The 21,668-nt window shown below is 48.0% G+C and overlaps 2 protein-coding genes across 2 annotated transcripts; both read left to right on the top strand.

The window, feature by feature from the left end:
* Positions 1-107: 107 nt before the first annotated feature.
* LOC100120389 (innexin inx2) lies at positions 108-7,299 on the top strand. Its single transcript, XM_016988760.2, has 2 exons — positions 108-685; positions 1,046-7,299. Exon 2 carries the CDS (start codon positions 1,089-1,091, stop codon positions 2,163-2,165), a length of 1,077 nt encoding a protein of 358 aa, XP_016844249.1. The 5' UTR covers positions 108-685; positions 1,046-1,088; the 3' UTR covers positions 2,166-7,299.
* Positions 7,300-12,043: 4,744 nt separating this feature from the next.
* LOC100120359 (innexin inx7) lies at positions 12,044-16,029 on the top strand. Its single transcript, XM_001603958.5, has 8 exons — positions 12,044-12,474; positions 12,711-12,801; positions 12,863-12,935; positions 13,016-13,193; positions 13,290-13,627; positions 13,744-13,934; positions 14,162-14,416; positions 15,446-16,029. Exons 1-8 carry the CDS (start codon positions 12,387-12,389, stop codon positions 15,498-15,500), a joined length of 1,269 nt encoding a protein of 422 aa, XP_001604008.2. The 5' UTR covers positions 12,044-12,386; the 3' UTR covers positions 15,501-16,029.
* Positions 16,030-21,668: the final 5,639 nt, after the last annotated feature.

The following is a 21,668-nucleotide window of genomic DNA, read 5'->3' on the forward strand; positions in this document are numbered from 1 at the left end:
GTGGGGCGGAGATAAAGCGGTGGCAACGTGGGGGAGAAAGAGAGAGAGAGAGAGAGAGAGAGAGAGTGAGAGAGAGAGAGAGAGAGAGAAAGAGAGCGAAAGAGCGGCCAAGCCGAGGGGGGAAGGACAGGAAGGGTCCCGCGGCGAGCACGAGCTCAGTCCCCGACGCTCGCGTGCGCGCTGCTCGTGTACACTCGACACGGCCGAGCTACACCACGAGAACCACGAGATATACGTACGCGCGCGGCTGCTTCCGCTGCTGCTGCGACCGCCAGAGTATAGCTCTCCAGCTACACTAGCCATCATCGCCTCCTCCGAGGAGCCGAGTGTCGCGGCTCGAGTCCGTTGCATCAGTGCAGCGACGAAAAAACGCGCGGTTTGCCTGGAGCCGATCTCGCGTCCCACTGCTCACTGATACTCTCTTCGCGGGTATACGCGCATCGCGCTGTTCGTGCCGGTTCACGCAGCCCACGGTGTTTTCAGTGATCTTTCTGTGAAAAACTGTGCGCGAGAGTTGTCGCCCTTTGTTCCGCGAAGCCGAGGAAGGAGATGCGAGCTCGTCGTTGAGGCAGCCACGACGCGCGCGCCCGATCAGTACTTGTATACAGTTACTTGTGGAGAGGACACCGCAGCTGTTCAGTTGCCGCTGCCGCTGCGCTTTTCCCGGAAGCCCGCCGATAAAGAGGTGCGTAGCGTGCCGAAACAGCCATCCCTAGTCCCTAGAATGCGCGACTTTTCCCACTGCTTATCCATCATAGCTTTGTTTACGTCCCGCGCGGGTACTTCTAGCTAGACAACTCGAAGCAGCGAGTTTGTTGTTCTTTGCAGGCGCTGAATGAGCTGCGGAGCCGCGCTAGGTGCTCCCGTTTATACTTACGCGTTTATACCCACGCGATCCTCTTATCTGCTGCTACAACGCTTAATCTACGCTGCAGTGCAGAATTTCGATTGTTTCTGCTAAATTCAAATCGCCCTTATCTTATCGTCCGATTCTCACTTAGCTGCTCTGCCAGTATTCTCAATATTTTTTTTCCTTTCTCCCCAGGGCTTTTCGTTTGTGAGCAAGTCAGAGAAGACAAGAAGCCAAGATGTTTGACGTTTTTGGCTCGGTGAAGGGCTTACTGAAGCTCGATACAGTATGCATCGACAACAATGTATTCAGATTACATTACAAAGCCACCTTCATCATCCTTGTGGCCTTCTCGCTGCTGGTCACATCGAGGCAGTACATTGGAGACCCCATCGACTGCATAGTCGATGAAATTCCCCTGCATGTCATGGACACCTACTGCTGGATCTACTCGACCTTCACCATTCCAGACCGCAATGGCGTTGTGGGCAAGGACATAGTTCAGCCAGGAGTAGCATCGCACGTGGATGGCGAAGACGACATCAAGTACCACAAGTACTACCAGTGGGTGTGCTTCACCCTTTTCTTCCAGGCCATTCTTTTCTACATCCCACGCTACCTGTGGAAGACCTGGGAAGGTGGCAGAATCAAGATGCTGGTACTCGACCTCAATTGCCCAGTAGTCAGCGAGGACTGCAAGACTGACCGCAGGAAGCTGCTGGTGGACTACTTTGCTACCAATCTGCACTCGCAAAACTTCTACGCGTTCCGCTTCTTCCTGTGCGAGGTGCTCAACTTCATCAACGTCGTCGGCCAGATATACTTCATGGATTTCTTCCTGGACGGCGAGTTCACGACCTACGGCTCGGACGTGGTCAAGTTCACCGAAATGGAGCCGGAGGAGCGAGTGGACCCGATGTCGCGGGTCTTTCCGAAAGTGACCAAGTGCACCTTCCACAAATATGGTGCGTCCGGCACGGTGCAGAAGTTCGACGGTCTCTGCGTGCTCCCGCTGAACATCGTCAACGAGAAGATCTACGTGTTCCTCTGGTTCTGGTTCATCATTCTCTCCGTGCTGAGCGGCCTGAGCCTGGCGTACCGCGCCGCAGTCGTGGCCGGACCGAAGCTGCGCTTCATCTTGCTGCGAGCGCGATCCCGCCTCTCGCACCAGGACCAGATCGAGGTCATCTCCAACAGGTGTCAGATCGGCGACTGGTTCATCCTCTACCAGCTGGGCAAGAACATCGACCCCCTTATCTACAAGACACTCATCGCCGACCTGGCCAAGAAGTTCGAGGGCAAGGAGAACGTGTAATAAGTCCGTTGGACGAGCGCAACAGGCGACAGAGGATGTATAAGCCTTTCATCAAGATTATCTACGAACACGAACGACCGCGAGACTAGCGTGACGGCATATTAGAGATAGATAGATAGAGAGAGAGAGAGAGAGAGAGAGAGAGAGAGAGAGAGAGAGGAGCAGCTCGCAGTAGTAGTACATTAGCTAAATTGTGATAGATCCGTTCCACCGCAGCAAAACGCAAAACTCCCGAAGAGAGGAGAGACGGAATCGCGAGATGAACAAAGGTATTTTTTCCTCGACGAAAATAGGCGATGCAAAGTCACATTCCTCCGCAGGGGGCAAAAGGAAGAGCAAAGGTGTGCGTGTCCCTTCGCTTGCAGCTGAGGCGCGCTCGCTTCCGGCGCATTTTTCCACGCGAAAATCCCTAAATAGCTTCGGTTCGCGCGTATGCTTGTATAGCTTGTTGTAGCGTTGCGTCGCCTCCTCTGTAAGCTTAACAAAAGAAGGCCAGCTCCGAAGAAAGGAGAAAGAATGTGGCCCTAGTCCGGTACAGGGTTCGCGCGTCCGCCGACAGACGGCGACGCCAAAAGGGTATGCACCTTCATCGACTCTCGATTCCTTCTCTCCTTTGCCTCCGTACCTTCTTCCTATTATTTTTCTTCTGAAAGTATCTGCCACCTTTTGTCGAAGCTGCGCTGCTTCTCTCTCTCTCTCTCTCTCTCTCTCTCTCTCTCTCTCTCTCTCGTTCTTCCTCTCCCTCTCTCACTCTCCGTTCGACCGGCTCGCGCTCATTTATTATTCATCCTCTCTCGTTCCAGCGCGTCGGCGGGTTTTTGGCCTCTCTCTTTCTCGCGCGCCAGGCCGTCGGGTCTCGTAGTGTGGGCCTCGAAGAGCCGTGAGAAAATAAGACAGCGGCGGGAGTTAAGAGTTATAAGAGAGACGACGACGACGACGACGATGACTACGTGGCCGGAGGCTTCGTAGACTCTAATTGTGTGATAAGCGAAGGACGGCGTTATTTTTCCTTATTGACTTTCTGGACTTTCGATCGAGCACGCAGTGCAACGCTCGCGTTTGCTCGACATTTTTTTGTTTATTATTTTTTTGCCAATTTTCAATAGCTTTCACAATCTTTCTCAGCTTCGGCGATCAACAGCGACGAGCAAACAACTGTGAGAACTGATTGAAGTAATAACGAGCTTATATCTTCTTTAATTGAAGCAAATGGCTTTCAATGTTCTCAAAGATTAATACCTATAAACGATTCCAATGAATTGTTATGGCTATTGAAAGTTGGGCAACTTTATTATTTTCATCTCGATTTGCAATCTTGGATTTTAGCCTCTCTTTTTTCGTCTGGATTCACACATTTTATGGAGATCGCACCATATTTTCAATTTCGGAGAAAAAAAGTAGTACGATCTCATTTCGTGCATATTTTATGCTAATTTATGATGTAGATAAATGCGTAAATTATGCCTTGGGAACGGGGCAAAATTCGTTTCTTGGGACCAATTAAGAGTTTTAATAAGCATAAATTGTATTTTTCAGAATGTAGTTTTAAAACTGTACAGATTCCAATCAAACTACAATCAATAAGACGTGTACATTTTTAAATCTGCAGTCGTTTGTCGGCATTTCAAACGTGGCTCCATCGAAATTGTACAAATTAAATTTTAAGGATGACTTCAAAGTCCTAAATCTTATTGATCGTTGCTAAACATTTGAATGAACATATATGAGCGATTGCTGACCAACTGCGGAGTTTTATTGTACAAAAATTTACTCGAGAAAATTGAATGTGAATTTCGAAAAGTAATCATGGAAAGCGACGATTGTACTTCCGGTGTATTAGGCCATCAAAAGTTTATTTTCGGAGCGAAATTAGTTTTTCGGTAGATGCAAGCTGAAAGACCCTCCGCGAGTTGCTGCTACTTGAAATACGAGTGTCTTTTTAACCCCACGCGGCGCCCGGTCGACCTTTTAATCGCTGCATCAGCCTGCAGTCGACGCTTCAACCCCACGTGTGTGTCTCTCATATTACTCAGTAGAAACGCACACCTCATACCTTTGCGTGTGCTCGATTCATCCTCATGGACGTCAGAGATTTTTCTTGCGAATAAAAAATTAACGAGTTTTTTCTTCGTAAATTTTTTAAATTCTAAATTTGATCTCTATTAATTTTCTACGAGTGAAAATAATTTCATCGAAAAGACAATTTAAACCACTATTCGAAAACCCTTGTTGGGAGTATCTTTCCCAATATGTACTTTAAACACACCACGGCTGAGTTTTATCTTGATAAACGACTTGAGAACCGGTAAAGATTGCACGAGAGAAGGAAACCTAAGGTACAAATTGCGGATGAAAGTGAGACAAGGCGCCGTCCTTCCAGTAGCGTAAACTCTATTATCCTACCCAGTTTATTAATCTTAAATATTCTTTTTTTCGTTCATTGCCCTTCATATCATAGAATAATATAGCTTACTGAAAAGCGTAGCTCTTAGGTCATAGGGAAAAATATTTTATATATAAATATTATATAAATATAATTATATATGTAGAAGGCGTGTAGATATGTGTAATGTTTTCCCTTCCTACTGAAGAAAGCTGAATTTCTTGCGCATTCCGCGATGATAAAAGATTGACGAAAACGTTTCTCGTGAGGCAACCAAGGGACCAATTTTCTAGGACTGCCGCGCATTTTTGCTCGCATTTGATGGTTGAAATATAAACGATTTTGTGTAAACGGACAGCACACAGACGAATTTAACACTAGACTTTCCAAATTTTCAAAGTGCAATTCATTCTGAAACGTGTTTTCACGGGGCGAATAAACTCAAATGTTGAAATGCCTTTGTAATACTGCCGTGCGTTTACCCATATATAGAGGTGTATGTGTATATATATATATATATATATATATATATATATATATATATATATATATATATATATATAAAAGTATGAATATTATATGCGACGTAAACATGATTTCTTTTTTGTAAGCGTCGAGTGAAGTCGAGAAGGACAATACGTCGACTAAGCGCTTGTCGTCTATTTTTCGCTACATACATATAATATTACGTTTTATTTTTAGAAAAAAATTATTATTATTATAATTATACATTGTAACGATTCTCATCGCTTAAACGTATTTGTACGTATTATCATCTTACCTAATTCTATCAAAAAAATCTCCCACGCTGCCAAAGAAGTACAAAATTTTAGAAAAAGATTTTATCGATACAAAGAACGAATAAGCAATAATATTTTGAAGAAAAATGTTTTTCTAAAATTTAGTATTTTCTTTGTACAGTGCCGCAATTTAGTTAGACAGCAATAATCATAAAAGTATAAACTGTGGAGAAAGTTTGTGAGAACGAAGAAGACTCAGTGTATATGTGCATGGATGAACGGAACGTGGCGTTTTACTGCAGCGTTAGTAACTCGAAAAAAGAACCGATAAAAAGTAGCATTTTCCTTTCGTAATTCGCTTTGATTATAAAAGTGCTCAAAGCAAAGACTGCCAAGATAACGGGGAAAATAATAATAATAATAATAATATTCAGCGCGACAGGATCGTTCGTTTGCGTTTCTTCACCGTGCGTTTAATATTAACTTAAAAATCACGCACACATCGCGTACACGCACACTTTATGCGTTTTCTTCGAGCGAACAAGATTTTCTTTGTTTGGTTTGTCAAAAATTTTGTTTTTTTTCTCTTTTGAAATAAAAATTATATTTTACGAAATTTTCCCTGCTATTATTTTTATTTTTCCTCAACAAAAAAAAAACTTCGTAACAGCGATTGATAACCTAGCTGAAAATACGTAAAAAGCTCGTATTATTTTTGTTTTAAGCATCCACTTGGAAAGAAGGCTGCTTTAAAAAGAAACATATGCGGTAAAATTTTAATTAAATTAATGAAATTAAAACTTGCGGGAAGCGAGCCGGCGAACGCATATACTCGTCGTGATCGCATCGTCATCACATTTCTATACGCAATAAGTATTCAGCTTCGGTTATTACTCTCGCAAGAATCGAGAGAGTTATGTAGAACATATCACGCGCGCATAAAAGGGAGCAAGAAAGTAAACATAATGAAACAAGTGCCTATTATAAAAATATAATTATAATGTATACTGTATCGCATGCGCGCTCTTTGCTCACTCCTACAGCCTCTAAAAAATCATTAAATAAAAAAGCATGTCTATGCTTTTTTAAATTACAATGGTATACGTTACATTAATGCTGAAATTAAGTGCCGAGGAAACAATCTGTTGGTCGTTCTATGCTCGATAAGTTTGAGTAAAGAATTAGTGCCGTATGAGATCATTTTCAATAAAAAAAAAAAAAAAAAAACGAAATGCATTTCTCAAACATAGGCGGAAATAACGAAACTATTACGCACGTGCCAAAACGGAAGTAAAAGGTAGATTTTTCCCAAAAAGCTACGACTCAGCGCTGATAAGCCGGTTATTTCCTGATGACGAATGCTGCGAAAGTGAGCTGCGCTCGGCGATTTGATCGGCGGCTCGACGCGATTATTCAGCTTTTCTCTTTTTCCACACAATAAGGTTCAATAAAATACGTATAGGAATAGGTCGCACGTGCGTCTTTGTCCGATATTTCCGATAGGATTAGCCGGGATAGCGAGGAAAGTTGAAATCAATCGATTACAGCTAACTCTAAGGCTATGTACGAGACAGCGTGTACACTGTACATTAAGTATAGTATGCTCTTTTCACTTCAGAATTTCAGCAGTATAAATTGTACAAAGAAAAATTGCCAATATCAGTTCGGGCGCTTATTGTTAACGCACTGCATCGGCGATTCGTCGTGGATTTTGCTAAATCCAGAGAGGTCAGTGCCATGCCCCATCAAAAGCAAATAGGCAAAAGGAGTGTTTGTAATAACGACATATCACGTATCGTGCACCAGAAAAGCAATCGACTGATGCGTTACATTCCACTACAAAGTGTGTACAAAAAATTAATTTTGAATATACGAAAGTTGTATAGTACATGCTGTGATTGCGAAATTTTAGGGGGAGAGCGTGTGATGCAAGTAAGTGATACGAATGTGAAAACGTGTCTCATGAATGGACAATATTATTATTGAAGAATAAAGTCGAGTTTGAAAAGTAGAGAAGCTCCTTTGTTCATCATTCGACCCTGTTCCCTCAAACAAGCTCGCGTTCTTAATTAAACCAAGTTTTGTTTCTCGAGCCGGCTTTGAAATAAAATCAGCATCGCGGTTTGTTATTCCGAGAGAGTCACGACGTGGACTTTTTTTCCGGCGAGCTGCAGCAACACAGCGACTGCCGTTTTAAGGCCTGTGCATCGGGTGCAAAATCAGGTTTCGGCTGAGCGCTGAACTCGCCGACTCGCTGAAAAAGTATATGCCTTCGGGCTCGCATGTACGCACGCGCGAGCTGATCTCCCTTTGGGGGATCTGTGCGCTGCTCTCACTCCATATAGGTCAAAGTATCTGGGCCGCGCGCAGCAATTAATTCACAGGAACGTAATATATATAGGCGGATTTCACGATACGGAGAGTGAAAAATTGTTGGCTGCCGTGTAAACCGGCGCGGGATAATTTTGCTTTTGCAGCTGACGGCGTTCATTGGCGATTCAGGTTATCGAATGTACGTGTATTGATAAACCTATGATTTATCTAATCTCGCATCCGACTCACTCTCACGGATCTTGTAGGTTTAATTGAAATTAACATTGAACAAGCCTACCGACCGCTGTATCCGCTGTATTCGCGTAAGTCGCGTCGACTTATCGCGATGAAAAAGTGCTGCGGAACAAGGTGCATAGCAGACCAAAGTCAGTCGCAGCAGGAGACGCCGCGTCGATCTGCATTGCAGCGCATGTAACATATCTTGAGGGCTTAATTTTTCGTTTCCCCTCCATTGTTATACCAACCGAGTCGACTTTACTCCGAACAATATCGAAGCCGCCTTCCTCTCGCGAGCGAGGAAAGACACAGACTCGCATCGACAGAGATTTATGGGAGGCTTATTTATCAACGTCTTTTCGATAAGCTATAATCAATTTAGCTTCGCGGAAATCGAACGCTCGCACAGAGCGTACTTTGAGAGCATCAATTATTTAAAATGGAAAAAATCTCGCTCAACGCTCGCTTTATTCAAAGGCATTCATTATTCAAAGCAGTGTTTGCGCAACAGGTTTTCCTATTTTCCCGCGCATCGCACTCGAAGGAAGGGTAACGTAGCTGTGCGCGGCAATTAAAATTTGTCATACATAAATTATAAACTGCAATATTTTGAATAATTGATCGGAATAATCTATCGTAAGAGAAAGCGCAGTCGAGCGAGGTTAAATTTTAATAAAGTGCGTACTAGTTATTACGCGGAGTCACAAACCGGGTATCATAACTTTCACCGCGATTTGAGATTCGTTTCCAAGGCTCCAAGCAAGTCGCATTATTAGACAACAATTCGACAACAATTCGACAACAATTACACAACGGCGCGTAGCGCGTTGAAAAGCCCCCTGGATATGAAAACTCTGTTCGTGCGGGGAACGGGCAACAGGTAGCTGCGGCGCGCAGGTAACGAACGAGAAAGTAACTCCGCGAGAGAGCGGCTCCCCCACTCCGACTTCTGTACACCGCGTATATAGCGCCACGCATACAGCTGCAGAGTATAAGCCTAAAAATGAGTATAGGTGACCGCGTTCGAAAATCGGCTGCCCTTTTCAGACAATAGCTAGCCTGTCTACTGTTTTGCTGGAGAGCCGGAGAGGAAGCGCTCAAATTTTTTAGGTAAACTGAGAGAGCGCAGTCTCGACCTTCAACTTGGAACCAACCTCCACACGCGGAATTCACTAATCTTGACTTGGCTTCTCTGTTTATTCAAAATAAAAGTCCGCGCGCCTGACTCTGGCAAAGAGGCGCACGGATTCATCGAGGCCACTCGCCGCTCATTTACGACCGTAGTTTTATCTAAATCGTTTGACGCATTTTTCACCGCGCGACAGCTTGATTGCTTCGATTTTATTGGCCTAATTGCCGCTCGATACAATCGCAGTGCGGCTGCGGTCTGAAATGTTCACGAAACCTCCGAGTGGAGTGGAACTGTGGAAATGGTCGAGCGCGCCCGAGGAGAAGAGGGCGAGCAGGAGGCGCCGCGGGAGGACAAACTCGAGTGCAGCTCTATACTCTGCAGCGCGCGCGAGGCGAGGGGGCAACGGCCGGTCAAAGTCCCACTCGTGGCATTGCCGTGGAGCACCGGCAGCAGCCGCAGTGTTGCCGGCCGAAGCCTTTTTTCTTCGATTCCCTCGCGCACTCTAGAGTCTAGACTGCGGCTCCAGCGGTATACAGGATCGTCATGCGCGGTCATACGCGGCTATGGCTTTTACTTCCCGGTATAGTCTCTCTGGAATCCGAACGCGATTGCGAGAGGGAGCTAGGGAGCTGCTCGGCGCGCAGCGGTCTTCTCGAAGCTTCTCCTCTCTCAGCCTTGAGCCGAGAGAGAGAGAGTAGCGCAGCTTGTATGATCGGTCCCGCTCTGAAGCTCCTGTCCCAAAGCAACTCTTATCTCCCGCTTCTCGTCTGTACGAGGCCCAATTTCAGAGCGTTCGATTGTACAACGACGCGCACTGATCTATATATACATACCGAGCTCGCGGTGTCGCAAGCTTGGAAAATTTTTATCTTGATGCAGGTTATCTCGCGCGGTCGGCTCGCTGGAAATAGGACGAGAGGAAATCAGAATTACACACCGATCTACGACGTCGGACAATACAAACGAGGAGATATTATATATCGTCGAGAGAGCGATAGGGGGTATTCTTTTATTGCTGCAGCGCGCTTTTTACAACATGTTTTTTACAACGTAGCACCGCTGAAACACCTCTTATTTATCGAATATAATGTTTCCATTGTGTGAAAGTTAGGCTCTCGTGTGCCGGCGGGAGAGCGGCTCTCATCATTGCGCGCGACGGCTCTCACTCTCCGTCGCTTTCTCTGCAGCGCGAGGCGAGGCGTCCTCTGCGTATAATATAATACGCGCGGGGATCTTATCGGCCGTCAGCCGCCGCGTTTATGACGCCCGACTTTTATTTGAGAGGACGGCGCACCTCAAGTCACACGGCTTTACGTTGATTCCCTGCACGAGGGGCGTCGCTTTCGTACTATGTTTCTCCTGCCCGGCTGTATAACAGGCAATTTCTCGGAATGATGCACTAGGTCGCGTAATCCGCAGCGGCTCGATAAGCAGAATTCGATAGGAATAGCCACACAGAAATATTAAGTCCTGGAAAACACGCAACTCGATAGTGCATCATCGTTTCTGCGCCTTTATTGCTCGCTGCTGCTCACGAGAAGGCTTTATTTCATGATTCAGTTAAAATTTCTACCGAAATTAACTACAGCTCACCCAATGTGTACATATTCGCGTGCGACTGCTTTCCACAAATTGTTATTGGAGCTTGTTCTCTTACTCTGACGAAGGAATGACGCAGACAATTTTTCATCGAGTGAGCCTGAGAGTTTGCCGAAGATTTCAAAGTACCTACATGTGTCGAGAGAACTGTGTAATTAGTCATTGTTTACTTAAATGGAGATAATGCTTTTATCAAAAGCTGATGTCTGATGTCTTTAATTACACTTACGCGAGGGAATGAGCAGAAACACATAAATACTTTCTGCCAATGATGTCCGTGAGATTTCACGCTGTATTTTCTCTCTGTGCGATATTAGATTACTAGCCGTTTGCATGAAAAATGGCAACTTTGGAATGGGCTCTTGACCCGGTGTGCACATTCTTCTCTCGAAAAATAAACATCGATATAATCTCAAGAGCAAAACATACAGCGCTATCGAAACGCAAAGACGATTTTGATTATTTAGAAAAAAAAAGAAAAAAGAAAAAAGAAAAAAGAAAAAAGAAAAAAATTGACTCGTCAAATCGGTTGCGTACAGTATACCAGAGTCAACATCCAGAATTTCACGCTCAATTAATGCCACGCATGTACGACGAATGCCAAATATAAAACGATGTCAAACGTTTGAACACGCGAAGATCAAAGCGAAACGCCGAAAACCGTCGGATTCAAGCGACGGATCGAAGAATACAAAAATCTCCAAGGTTTTCCTTTTCAGACTGTTTTCAGAGTGTGAGTGCGAGCGCGTCACTCCTCCGCGAAAGCGATAATGACTCGCCGGCGCGTCTCTATCATAAGCACGCGCAAGAAGCGCCGCAACTTCTTATCCGGTTCACAATGGCAGAGCAATAAAGGGATATAATCTCTATATAATTTGCGTCATGCGTATAATACTCCACTACTCGCGCGCGCACAATGTACGCTATCAGTCGGCGAGGAAAAAACTGTTTGATATACACAGAGTACCTTTGAATTATATTGAAGTTTGAGCCATAAAAGACCGCGCTATAATAAATGCTAAGGCTAACGAGATATAGGATATTTATTGAAGGACCGTAAAACGGATTTGCGCCGAAAAGCGGATCGTAAATCATGCTTCCAGCCTTCGAAATTCTAGATTCTTCTGGAGGATTACAAGTTGTGTAATCTCTTAGTTTTGTATTAGAATTTGTCTCAATATACGTATCAGCAGCTTGGACAATTGTGCAAACAGATTTTTAAAAGGATAAATTAAAGGTGCTTGGCCTGATTAATTTGTTTGCTAAACGTTGGAGGCACCTTTAAAAAGGTGGTAAAATGTCAGAAGCGACTATTGAAATTTCTCGGATGAAACTGGGTCTCGCTAACGCTTCTTTTCTAGCTAATTTACGGCCAGCAGATCCTCGGCTGCGTATACTCGGGAAAAGAGTCGGTGCGAGTCTGGGGGCTTATCAATCGCGTTATCGCGCGGCGCTCGGCGAGCAATATTACGAAGACAGCCGGCTGGCTCCCCGTTCCTCGCCAAGACAAATGTTTCCCCGTTGTTGTGTGCGTGCGCGACTCGCGATAAAGCCGCACACCGACGAGGCTCGCGCTTCGATAAGCCGAGTCTCCAGAATTTCCCAAGCCCCGGGAGCGGAGCCTCTCAGTTGTCTCGCATCCCGCGCCTGCGTGCTGCGAGTGTGTGCGTGCGTCTTCCGGAAAATCAAGCCGCAGCCAGTTCCCTTCTGCGCCCCGTATGCGGCCTGCTGCTGCCCACGTCGAAGGGGCCTGATCCGCTGCGAGGCGCGCTGCCTTGGATTTGTCTATTTCTCTGTTAGCCTGCGCGGAGCCCAAAATGACTTCCGTCCTGGCGACCTTCTCCGAGCTCAAGAAACACGTGAACCTAAAGGTCTCGCGCGAGATACCGGCCATCGACAACATCAGTGAGTTCACGTTTTACTTAATTTCCGCGTCGCTCGTTCCGTGCCCGTCGATGACTCAGACGCGCTACGCGAGTTGTTTTCTCCTATAAGGCAGCGGATCGCCGAGCCTTTTCGCCTCGAGAGATCAGCTAAACGACGGCATTAGACAATTATATATTATAAGTTCGCGGAGAATTCGCGATCTTCATGTTGACACGTCGCGCATACGAAGAGTCTACTACGTTGCTTTGTTGCAGTATTCAAGCTGCACTACAGAGCGACCTTCCTCATTCTGCTGGTCTCCACGCTGCTCGTCTCCTCCAGGCAGTTCATCGGCGAGCACATAAGGTGAGTAGCGCCGAAAAAGCTGACCCATTCGAAGCTCATCGCAGCGCTGTTTCTTCCTCAGATGCATCGCGGACGCCGGCGTGCCGGGCCCCGTCATCGACTCGTTCTGCTTCTTCACGTCGACCTTCACGGTGGTGAGTGCCTGCTTGATACGCGAACCCGCGGTACCATCCGCCTGCCTCACCTCCTGTCTGCCTCACCCCTCTTCCCGTAGGTGAAGCACATGAACGTGACGGCCCTGGAGGAGGGTGAGATACCGCACCCCGGAGTCGGGCCGGCCGCGAAACGGGACGAGATCACCCACCACGCCTACTACCAGTGGGTGCCCTTTGTGCTCTTCTTCCAGGCGCTGCTCTTCTACCTGCCCCACTACCTGTGGCGCTCCGCCGAAGGTACGTCTCTCTTTCTCTCTCTCTCTCTCTCTCTCTCTCTCTCTCTCTCTCTCTCGCACGCACACACAATTATGCGGCTTACGCATGCGTTTGTAGGCGGCCGTCTGAAGATGCTGGTTTCCGGTCTGCACCTGGCCTCGATCTCCCTGCGCGAGGACGCCTTCACCACGGAGAACGGCATCAACGTGCCCTCGAAGAAGGACAAGGAGGACAAGATCAACCAGATCCGCACGGCCTTCATGAACCGGCTCCACCTCAACAGACCCTGGGCCTACTACCTCGGCATCTGCGAGCTCATGAACTTCCTCAACGTCCTCATGCAGATGTACATAACGAACAAGTTCTTGGGCGGCGCCTTCCTCAGCCTCGGCCAGGACGTCGCCGAGACGGACTTCACCAGGCAGATGGACGCGCTCGACGAGGTCTTCCCGAAAGTAAGCTCTCGCGCTTCTCCTCGTTGACCGCGAAGCTCTGGATCGTTTGCAGCTGTAGCAATTGTCAATCGCGGTCCAATCAAGCATCAATTGATCAATTCCTCCTGTGTGTACAGGTGACCAAGTGCACGTTCCACAAGTACGGCCCCTCGGGCGGCATACAGAAGCACGATGCTCTCTGCGTTATGGCGCTCAACATCATCAACGAGAAGATTTACACGTTCCTCTGGTTCTGGTTCATCATACTCGCGATACTCACCGCCCTCGGACTCGCGTGGAGGCTGCTCACCATGATGCTGCATTCCAGGTAAAAATCTGATGAAAAACTCCCATCTGCCTCTACGATCGTCTCGGGTTGCTTAACGAGAGAGCATTTGTAGCCTCTGCAAGGACGCAATTAGCAGGCACTTGGGCTTCATTACGGACTCTCTTCGCGAAGATTAAGGCTAATTCGAGCGGAAGAAATTTTCGAATCACCAACAAGTTTCTACCATTAATATATAAGGAGAATAACTGAACGCCCCTCTCTTGCAGAAGTACGTATTTCAACAAGATGGTCTTCAAGATAGCTTGTCCCGGCAAATACAACCCGTGGGACGTTCTCAAGGTGACCAACGAGTATTACTTCGGAGACTGGCTGTTCCTCTATTACATCGCGAAGAACGTCGAGAATTACGTGTTCAAGGAACTGCTGCAGGGACTGGCGCAAGACCTCGAGGAGAGGACTCGCTCCATGTACCGGACTTTGCCGCAAGTCGAAAAGGAACCTCTGAAAAAGACCGACTACAGGTAATTGCACGCGAAACATGCCGATTGACATTCTGCTGCAATTCGCCAAAGATCACAGTTGCCTCGCGCGTCGAGCTTGTCGAGCCATCAAGAGTATAAATAAGGCTCGACAAGTTTTTACGAGCGTAAAAGAAACGACGCGCAGCGAGTGTTGGCAGGTTCGCGGCGTCTCGTGTCGTTTTTGCAAAAGAAGTCTGAAAAAAGAGGAACATATTATTATTCCGGTTTAAAGAGCACTATATACAAGAGTATATACAGAGCTTGCAAGAGTGAATAAAAAGATTCTTTAATCTATGAAACATGAAGCGCACATTACGAATTTGGACGAGCCTTGAAAGAGCTTTGCAAAAACAATTTCTTCGAGAAACGTTCTCACGAGAGCAGATAAGCGCGCGGAAAGGCTCGTTTGGCCAAACATCGTAAAAAAGCCTCGAGAAAAGCGCGTGCTCTGCGGCAAACGGTCAATTCCGAGCGCGTGACAAGCGCTGCACGCGATAAGCCATGGAGTCGTTACACAGCGGAATTTCCACGATAATGCGAGAGAGAACCGTTGCACGCGACAGGCCATTATGCATCTTTACGCGGGTGTTTGCGGCGATAAATTTGCATGCGCGCACATAGGCAGCGGAACTCGATGATTTGACGGATTTCACGCGCGCTGCGGCCTTATATACGACGGCTCGATAATGCTTTAATGGCCGTGTGCGCGCGCTCGTCAATCTTTTATTTCTGTTACAATGTTGCCCGGCCCATATTGCGCCGCTTCCACGAGGTCGCGCGCGCGCGCTGACTGTTCTTGGCGGAATATTTCACGCTTTTGATATTTTTGCCAATAACGCCCTCAATCCCGAGTGACATTTACTCTCGAAAGATTCGCTCGTAAAAGTCGGCAACTCTTCGAGAACGCGTTCATTTCGTTAAGCGCAGGGATATAATAACGGGGCATCAAAGTTGAATATCAATAATGTATCGACAATAATGTACGTATAACGATGGGATCGTCATCCTGATCTGTGTCCGACATTGCAGCCCGAAGGACGCCGAGAGGCCGGACGAGGAAAACTCCAAGATGCTCCTGCTCTGAGGGCGGCGCAAGTGTCGCACAATGCGCCGCGCGACATCCCGCAGCCCGTCGGCGCTATACCACTGTCACGACGATGCGGGATCGTAATCGTCAGCGGCAGCAGCGGCAGCAGCGGCGGCGCGTGCGGAAGTTGACTGAGCACTACTGCTACTGCTACTTTACTAAGAAATGCCCCACCTGTGCCGCTACCACTACACGTGCCGCACCGGAAGCCGCTCTGGTTAAGCTCGTGAAATCGAGTGTAATCCTCGATTCTTCGGAGTGTACTGGAAGGAGGAGAGCGCTGTTTTGTCGTCGAGCTGACTGTGCCGCGGCCAGAAGGAGAGCCCGCGCGATTGGTCCCATTCAATGAAGCAGCTCGAGAGATGCAGGCCGAATTAACGCGTTGCTCTTACCTGCCTTTCGATTCTGGGCTTTGTTTGTGAAAGACGATGTGGACGAGCTCCGCAATTACACTCCCAGAATGTAACTGTAATGTAGTTGGACTGATGAGAATAAAAGAGAGCATAAGTTTCTTACGCAGAACGAATTCAATATATTCAATATATAAACTCCCCACCCGCACGCGCAGCACGAGTGCCCGGCTTCCAGCTACTTCTGAGCTTCCGAGCTCGCTGCAAGCGCGATTAAAACAAGTCCCATCGGTCGAGAGCTTTCGCGCGCAAAAGCAGAAGAACGTGCCAAGGCCGCAAGTTGTAGACGTGCGCTAGTTGTAGCGCGAGTTGTACGGCGTTTTCGCGCGCTTTAATTGCGACCTCGTTCCGCTTTTCCGCGCTCTCGCGGAGTGCGCATGGTTGCATCGTTCGTTAACGGTGTCCTGATTCATCGTAAAAGCTGTCGGGCGGCTCGATGCACACGTAATAGGTGTAGGCGCGTTGAAACCGACGCTTGCTGGCGCTGATCGACGGCGCAAGTAGCCCACTTTTCGGCGCAGCGAGTGGCTCTCCATCGATGCAGCTCGATGAAGCTGCCGGCGCGCGATGCGAATCCAACAAGTGGCGTTACGCGCCCCGGCGCAGGTCTGCGCTGTATTCAAAGCAGGCGCGAGCTTGGCGCGCGTGGCTCACTTTTGGAAATCACTTTTGGAAATCACTTTTGGAAATCACTTTTGGAAATCACTTTTGGAAATCACTTTTGGAAATCACTTTTGGAAATCACTTTTGGAAATCACTTTTGGAAATCACTTTTGGAAAGGAGCCGCGACTAGAAGCAGGTACGCACACCTCGGCGCTGCCTAGCATTTAAATTCCGCGGTCATCTGGATTCTGGCTAGTGCGTTGAGCGATATCTGTGAAAAGGTCTCGGTTTCGTTTCGATCCTTCCAGCTCAATGTCGCGCCGGAGTTTTCTGTATATTTATAGATGAGCCGGTTCACTGCAACTCTCAGTTTCACCCAAAGTTTCACAGCTGGCCGGGGACGGGCAGCGGCCTGACGCCTCGGCGAAATGGAGCGAACGTGCGCGCGAAGAAGAGAGGATCAGAGAGTCGGCCATATGGAGCAGGCGTGCTCGCGCTCCGCTCGCCTCTCACGCAGCGCGCGCATGCGACACACATTCGCCATGGTTGACACGACTGACCCGCAGCGAGGGCCTGCGGCTTCGATCGGCTCGCTCTCCCGTCACCGATGTTCTCTCTGCGGCGAGGCGCGTATACCCATATGCCGCTCGATTGACTCGCTCCTTCGTTGGAGCGGCCCGTTCTCCGCGGAGTCAATGCTTCCCAAAGAGTTCGGTCGTATAACGACGTCGCTCTTCGTCCGGGCCTTTATGAGAAGAGAGACGAGGCAACTCTTTCATTGGAAAATCTGTTAGAGTCCGCGCTGGCAGTAACTGCATCGACACAGAGTGCCGTGAATCCTTGGCGATGAACATCATTACATTCGAGTGCTTATTCGCGAGAAGTCGTTCATCATTTCATCCATTCAGGCGTTCTTTGTAGGCCCCGAGAACGGAACGAGCCTCGTGGACCCGCAGACCTACGACCTCGGCAGGTAGGCATGCTGCAGGGGCATAACTCGGCCGATCCTCGTTACATCATCCGCGCCAGCTTCGAGCGTAATCTCATTAGCGCCGATTAGGCGCTCGAGTCGGGCCGAATTATCGAGGCGCGAATCGAGCGGCCAGTTACGGCATCTGGTTAGTCGGGCTCGTTTTCCGTTTGTAGCTCAGCGCGCGCGCTGCTGCTCGGAACAATTCGTTCACGATTCTTTCGCAGTCCAGCACGCCGGAGTATTGCCGCGCAGGCCTGCGCGCTCATTACGGAAACGCGCGTTAGTGTATTCCAGTCGCGTGGCGTCAGGCCTGTGCAGGCGTGCGTTGCCATGCAAGCGCTCACGCCCTTTCGGACCCTTTCGCTCGCGGCTCGTGCTAGGACCCCTTGACTTATTTTTAAAAGCTCATACGGCTGTACGCACTGCAACGGCTTTCCATGCGTTACCCATGTTTTTCGGCAGTTGGGCACAGAGAGCGATGAGTATTGGAGGCTTCGCATATATGTCGCGCGGACGAGAGGCTCTCTCTCTCTCTCTCTCTCGTTAAAATAAATATAAATAACAAAATAAACTCGCCTAATCGACGATAGCGCTATTTTTAAAACTATAATTACGACGATCGGCTCGCTAACTCAACGGCTGCTCGAGTTTCTTCCTCTCTCGCACTTTCATCTAACCTTCGAGGGGCAAAAATAATTCCTTCCTGAAAAGATGAGGCTCACATTGCGCTTGTCGTGATAGTCCGAGTTCGGCTTAAGCTGCATCGGCGAAAGCTACAATATTTAGAGATAACGCGGATTAAGCGCGGAGAGTAAGCAGAGCCGAGTACCGGCTTATGTCATATACCAGCGCACATCTGCCGTTCGAAAAAGAGACTTACATATCGCGCTGTTACATTAGACGAGGCTCGTTTCGCCTGCAGACTCATCGCGCGGCGACGATAACATTCTATTTTAAAATCCCCCTGAGCCGCACGCTTCGCTCACAATCCGATGGCATTTCTGATTCCGGCTGCGCGCACAATGCGCGATTTGCATGAATTCATCTTGAAAGGATTTTGACACTTACATTTTTCTCACGCCGGCTGACCCAGATGCGCCGGCGTACGCGCGATCGAAATTTCCAACGGCTCCTTTTTCGCCTCTTTCAGGGCATCGGCATCGAGACTGAGTTGAAATTCTTTTCGGGCCTCTCTTTTTAAGATGCAGCTGCACTTTTGTCCATGTGCATGCGAGGAGCCTCGAGGCCTGAATTTAAATTTAAATTTAAATTTTCTCAAAAAGCGCTGCAGGCCCAACGAACGCGCTGAATTGCACTTTTTTCAAATGGTACATCGAGGACATCACAGGCTTATAATATTCAAGATTGTTGCAGCAGTCTTTGGAATTTGGAATTTGGCCGCGCGCCTCTGTGTCGAATCGAAACTCTAATGGGAAAAACTTTGAGCGTTCGAAATGAACAGCATTGGAAACTGAGGATAATAACTTGTTGAAATAATGAATGCAAGTGCATTTCTCATTGGAGAAGCCTGATAATTATACGCGTGCGCAATAAGCCGAGGCTTATTTACAGGTTTACGATCCTGTCCGCTTTATTTTCTCCGAGCCAATGAGAGTTTCGCGTGGAGGTTGCGCTGGGCTGTAATCACGGCTATTCACACAGCGCAATGACTTTCTGTCAATCTCTAGCTTCTGTATAGGTATATAGAGCACAGTTTCTTCGGAATATTGTTAACGTCGCAGGGTATGAGTTCGAAGCTTCTCTCTTATTCGCTATTCGCGTGATTGGCGCTCTCATAGCTCTCGTGCTCATCCAGCATGCCTCTCCTTTAGGCAAACAAATTTCCTTCTAGCGAACATGATTCGCATGATTTATGCGGTGTGTGAATGTCCTCCTTGCCGGCCGCAGGAGGAAAAAACTCGCCTCGGGGCAATAAAAAAGGAATCCCAATCACGTATTCAAAGGAAGATACCGAAACAGTTAGCGATAGAAGAAGAACCGATCGTCTCGCAAACCGGTTCTCCACTCCTGACGGCAAAAAGCATCGGATGAGAGGCTAGCTGTCGCGACCGGTCGCGCACGCTTTCGTAAGCAGGCCTTTTAAAAAAGGCCTGGACCCGCGGCCACCGTCAAGCTTCTTGACTTTTCTCCTGCAGCAGACGGATGAAATCTGCCCAAACGTATGCTGTATTAGCGAGGCAGCCTCGATTATTATTATTATTATTATTGTTGTTATTAGTATTATTATAGCTATAGGATTCGCTTCTTTTCTTTTCACTCTTGATTGGCTCGAGTGTATTTGTGCTGAAATACAAATCTTAGAAAACAAGTTTTTATCCCAAGCGCATTTACGAGTAGAAATGACTCAGGCGTGTTACACGCGATTTGTTTCGAACGAGAATAAAGTCCTAAAACTGCCGTAATAGCCCCGCTTTACGCGGGGGCGGGCGCAGATAGCCGATAGCGTCCCAAATTTAATATCTTGCCTCGACCTTGGCGGGCCATTTAAGTACGCGCCAGTTCCCCCACGACAATCGTTACAAGAGCGCCCGAGATAATATGCATCAGCCGCTCTGCAGGTGTGTAGGTATAGTCAGTGTGCAGGAGCGCTCGAGGCAAGATAGGAGAGAAGAAAAATAGGCTCAAGGAAAACGCGCGCGGGGAAAGCGCCGTGGAGCTCAACGGACAGGCGTGTCCTCTGCTGAGCGGAAGTCTCGACACCGCATACCTGTATATCTATGTTTCTTTCTATGCTTGTCCTCTCATCGCTCCAATGTTTCTCCTTAAACAGTCGGATTGTGTAAGCGCCCACATATCATTAAGATTCAGTCCGAAAGGATTTCGTTGTGCCGTCGAAATAATTAATCGGCGAATAAACCCCAACGAAGAATAAGCCCGCATGAAGAGCGCGCTCGGTGCGGTTCTTCTGCAGGTGCTCCTGCAGTCTCCCGACGCTCATTTGCCGCCTGTGCGCGTGAAAAAGCACAACCGAGCCCATTGTCGCGTTCTGCTTTCTGATAAAAATGAGGGAAAGAATGGCTCGGCTACACAGGCATATAGGTATATGTACGTAGCCGTAGACGCGGTCGCACGAGTGCTGCGCGCGGACCGGATGCGCGCGATGCCGCCGTATATAGAGCAGTTTATTTGAATGAATGTGACCTTTCACATTGCTGGGCGCTGCTGCTGCTGTCGGCCTGGCCTTGTCCGCGCTTTCATGTTTCTACGATCGATGCGGATCATCGAGTTTGACCGAGAAGCAGCAGCAGGGCTTACATACCTATACATGCCGGCTCTTCCGGCGGCCTATGCCCTATACACGTGCACGCACAATGGCTTCACCCTATCATTTGTTCTTTCCTCATTCAACTTCTCGCTTCCTTCTCTCCGATAATAGTCCTCCCGGGCTCAAAATACGAGCCTTCCTCGACATTTTCCATTAACTCTGCTGGAATTAAAAGGACATCTGGGAGTAACGGTTGCGAGTAACAGGAAGAAGCTAGGCGGAAAAAGGGCCGAGTCGAGCTCTCGAAAGAAGCAGACGATCATTTATATCTCGCGGACGCGCCGATCATCTCTCTCAGTCTCTCTAGTCGATGTCTGCCCTCCTAGAATCGGCCGGCGTCTCGAATCACCTAAACGCTGAAGAGCGTGTGAGTAACGAGTTGGCCGTCTGCACGGCTTATAATAATTCCAAACTGAAATCGGCCATTAAAACTTCTTCGAGCGAGATTCGGTAATTGCACGCGTGTCGGCTGCAACGAGGATGAACGTCGATCATCCGCTCGCTCGCCACGTCACTATACTACACTTGTACAGCTGTGTGCGTGTGTGCGTGTGTATGTGTGTGTGTGTGTGTGTGTGTGTGTGTGTGGCTACGAAATTACAAAAGACGCGCCCCGGGGAAAAGAGAAAGCTGCTCGCGAGTCGTGAACTTGAGGCAGTGAGAAAAAAACGGGCTCCAGCCGAGAGAGTACGCGGCGGTGATTTCAATGCTCGGTCTTTTAAAAAACGGCCTGTCGCTGAGCGATATCTTTCTTACTGCTCTCGCGCGCGCCTCCACTTTCCAAGTTTCGCGCGGGCTCGCGAGATGTGAAACGTGACATTTTTTCGAATTAACGTGACGAAATTGCCGAGTCTCTCGAGGGACTCTCGGAAGAAAACTGCCTATTATATAC

The sequence above is a fragment of the Nasonia vitripennis genome, chromosome 2 (genome assembly GCF_009193385.2).
Source record: "Nasonia vitripennis strain AsymCx chromosome 2, Nvit_psr_1.1, whole genome shotgun sequence".
Classification (NCBI taxonomy): Eukaryota; Metazoa; Arthropoda; class Insecta; order Hymenoptera; family Pteromalidae; genus Nasonia; species Nasonia vitripennis.

Coding starts and splice junctions, on each gene's coding strand:
- LOC100120389 (XM_016988760.2), top strand. CDS start 1,089: ATGTTTGACGTTTTTGGCTCGGTGAAGGGCTTACTGAAGCTCGATACA.
- LOC100120359 (XM_001603958.5), top strand. CDS start 12,387: ATGACTTCCGTCCTGGCGACCTTCTCCGAGCTCAAGAAACACGTGAAC. Junction 13,628..13,743: donor TCGACGAGGTCTTCCCGAAA/GTAAGCTCTCGC, acceptor CTGTGTGTACAG/GTGACCAAGTGCACGTTCCA. Junction 14,417..15,445: donor CTGAAAAAGACCGACTACAG/GTAATTGCACGC, acceptor CCGACATTGCAG/CCCGAAGGACGCCGAGAGGC.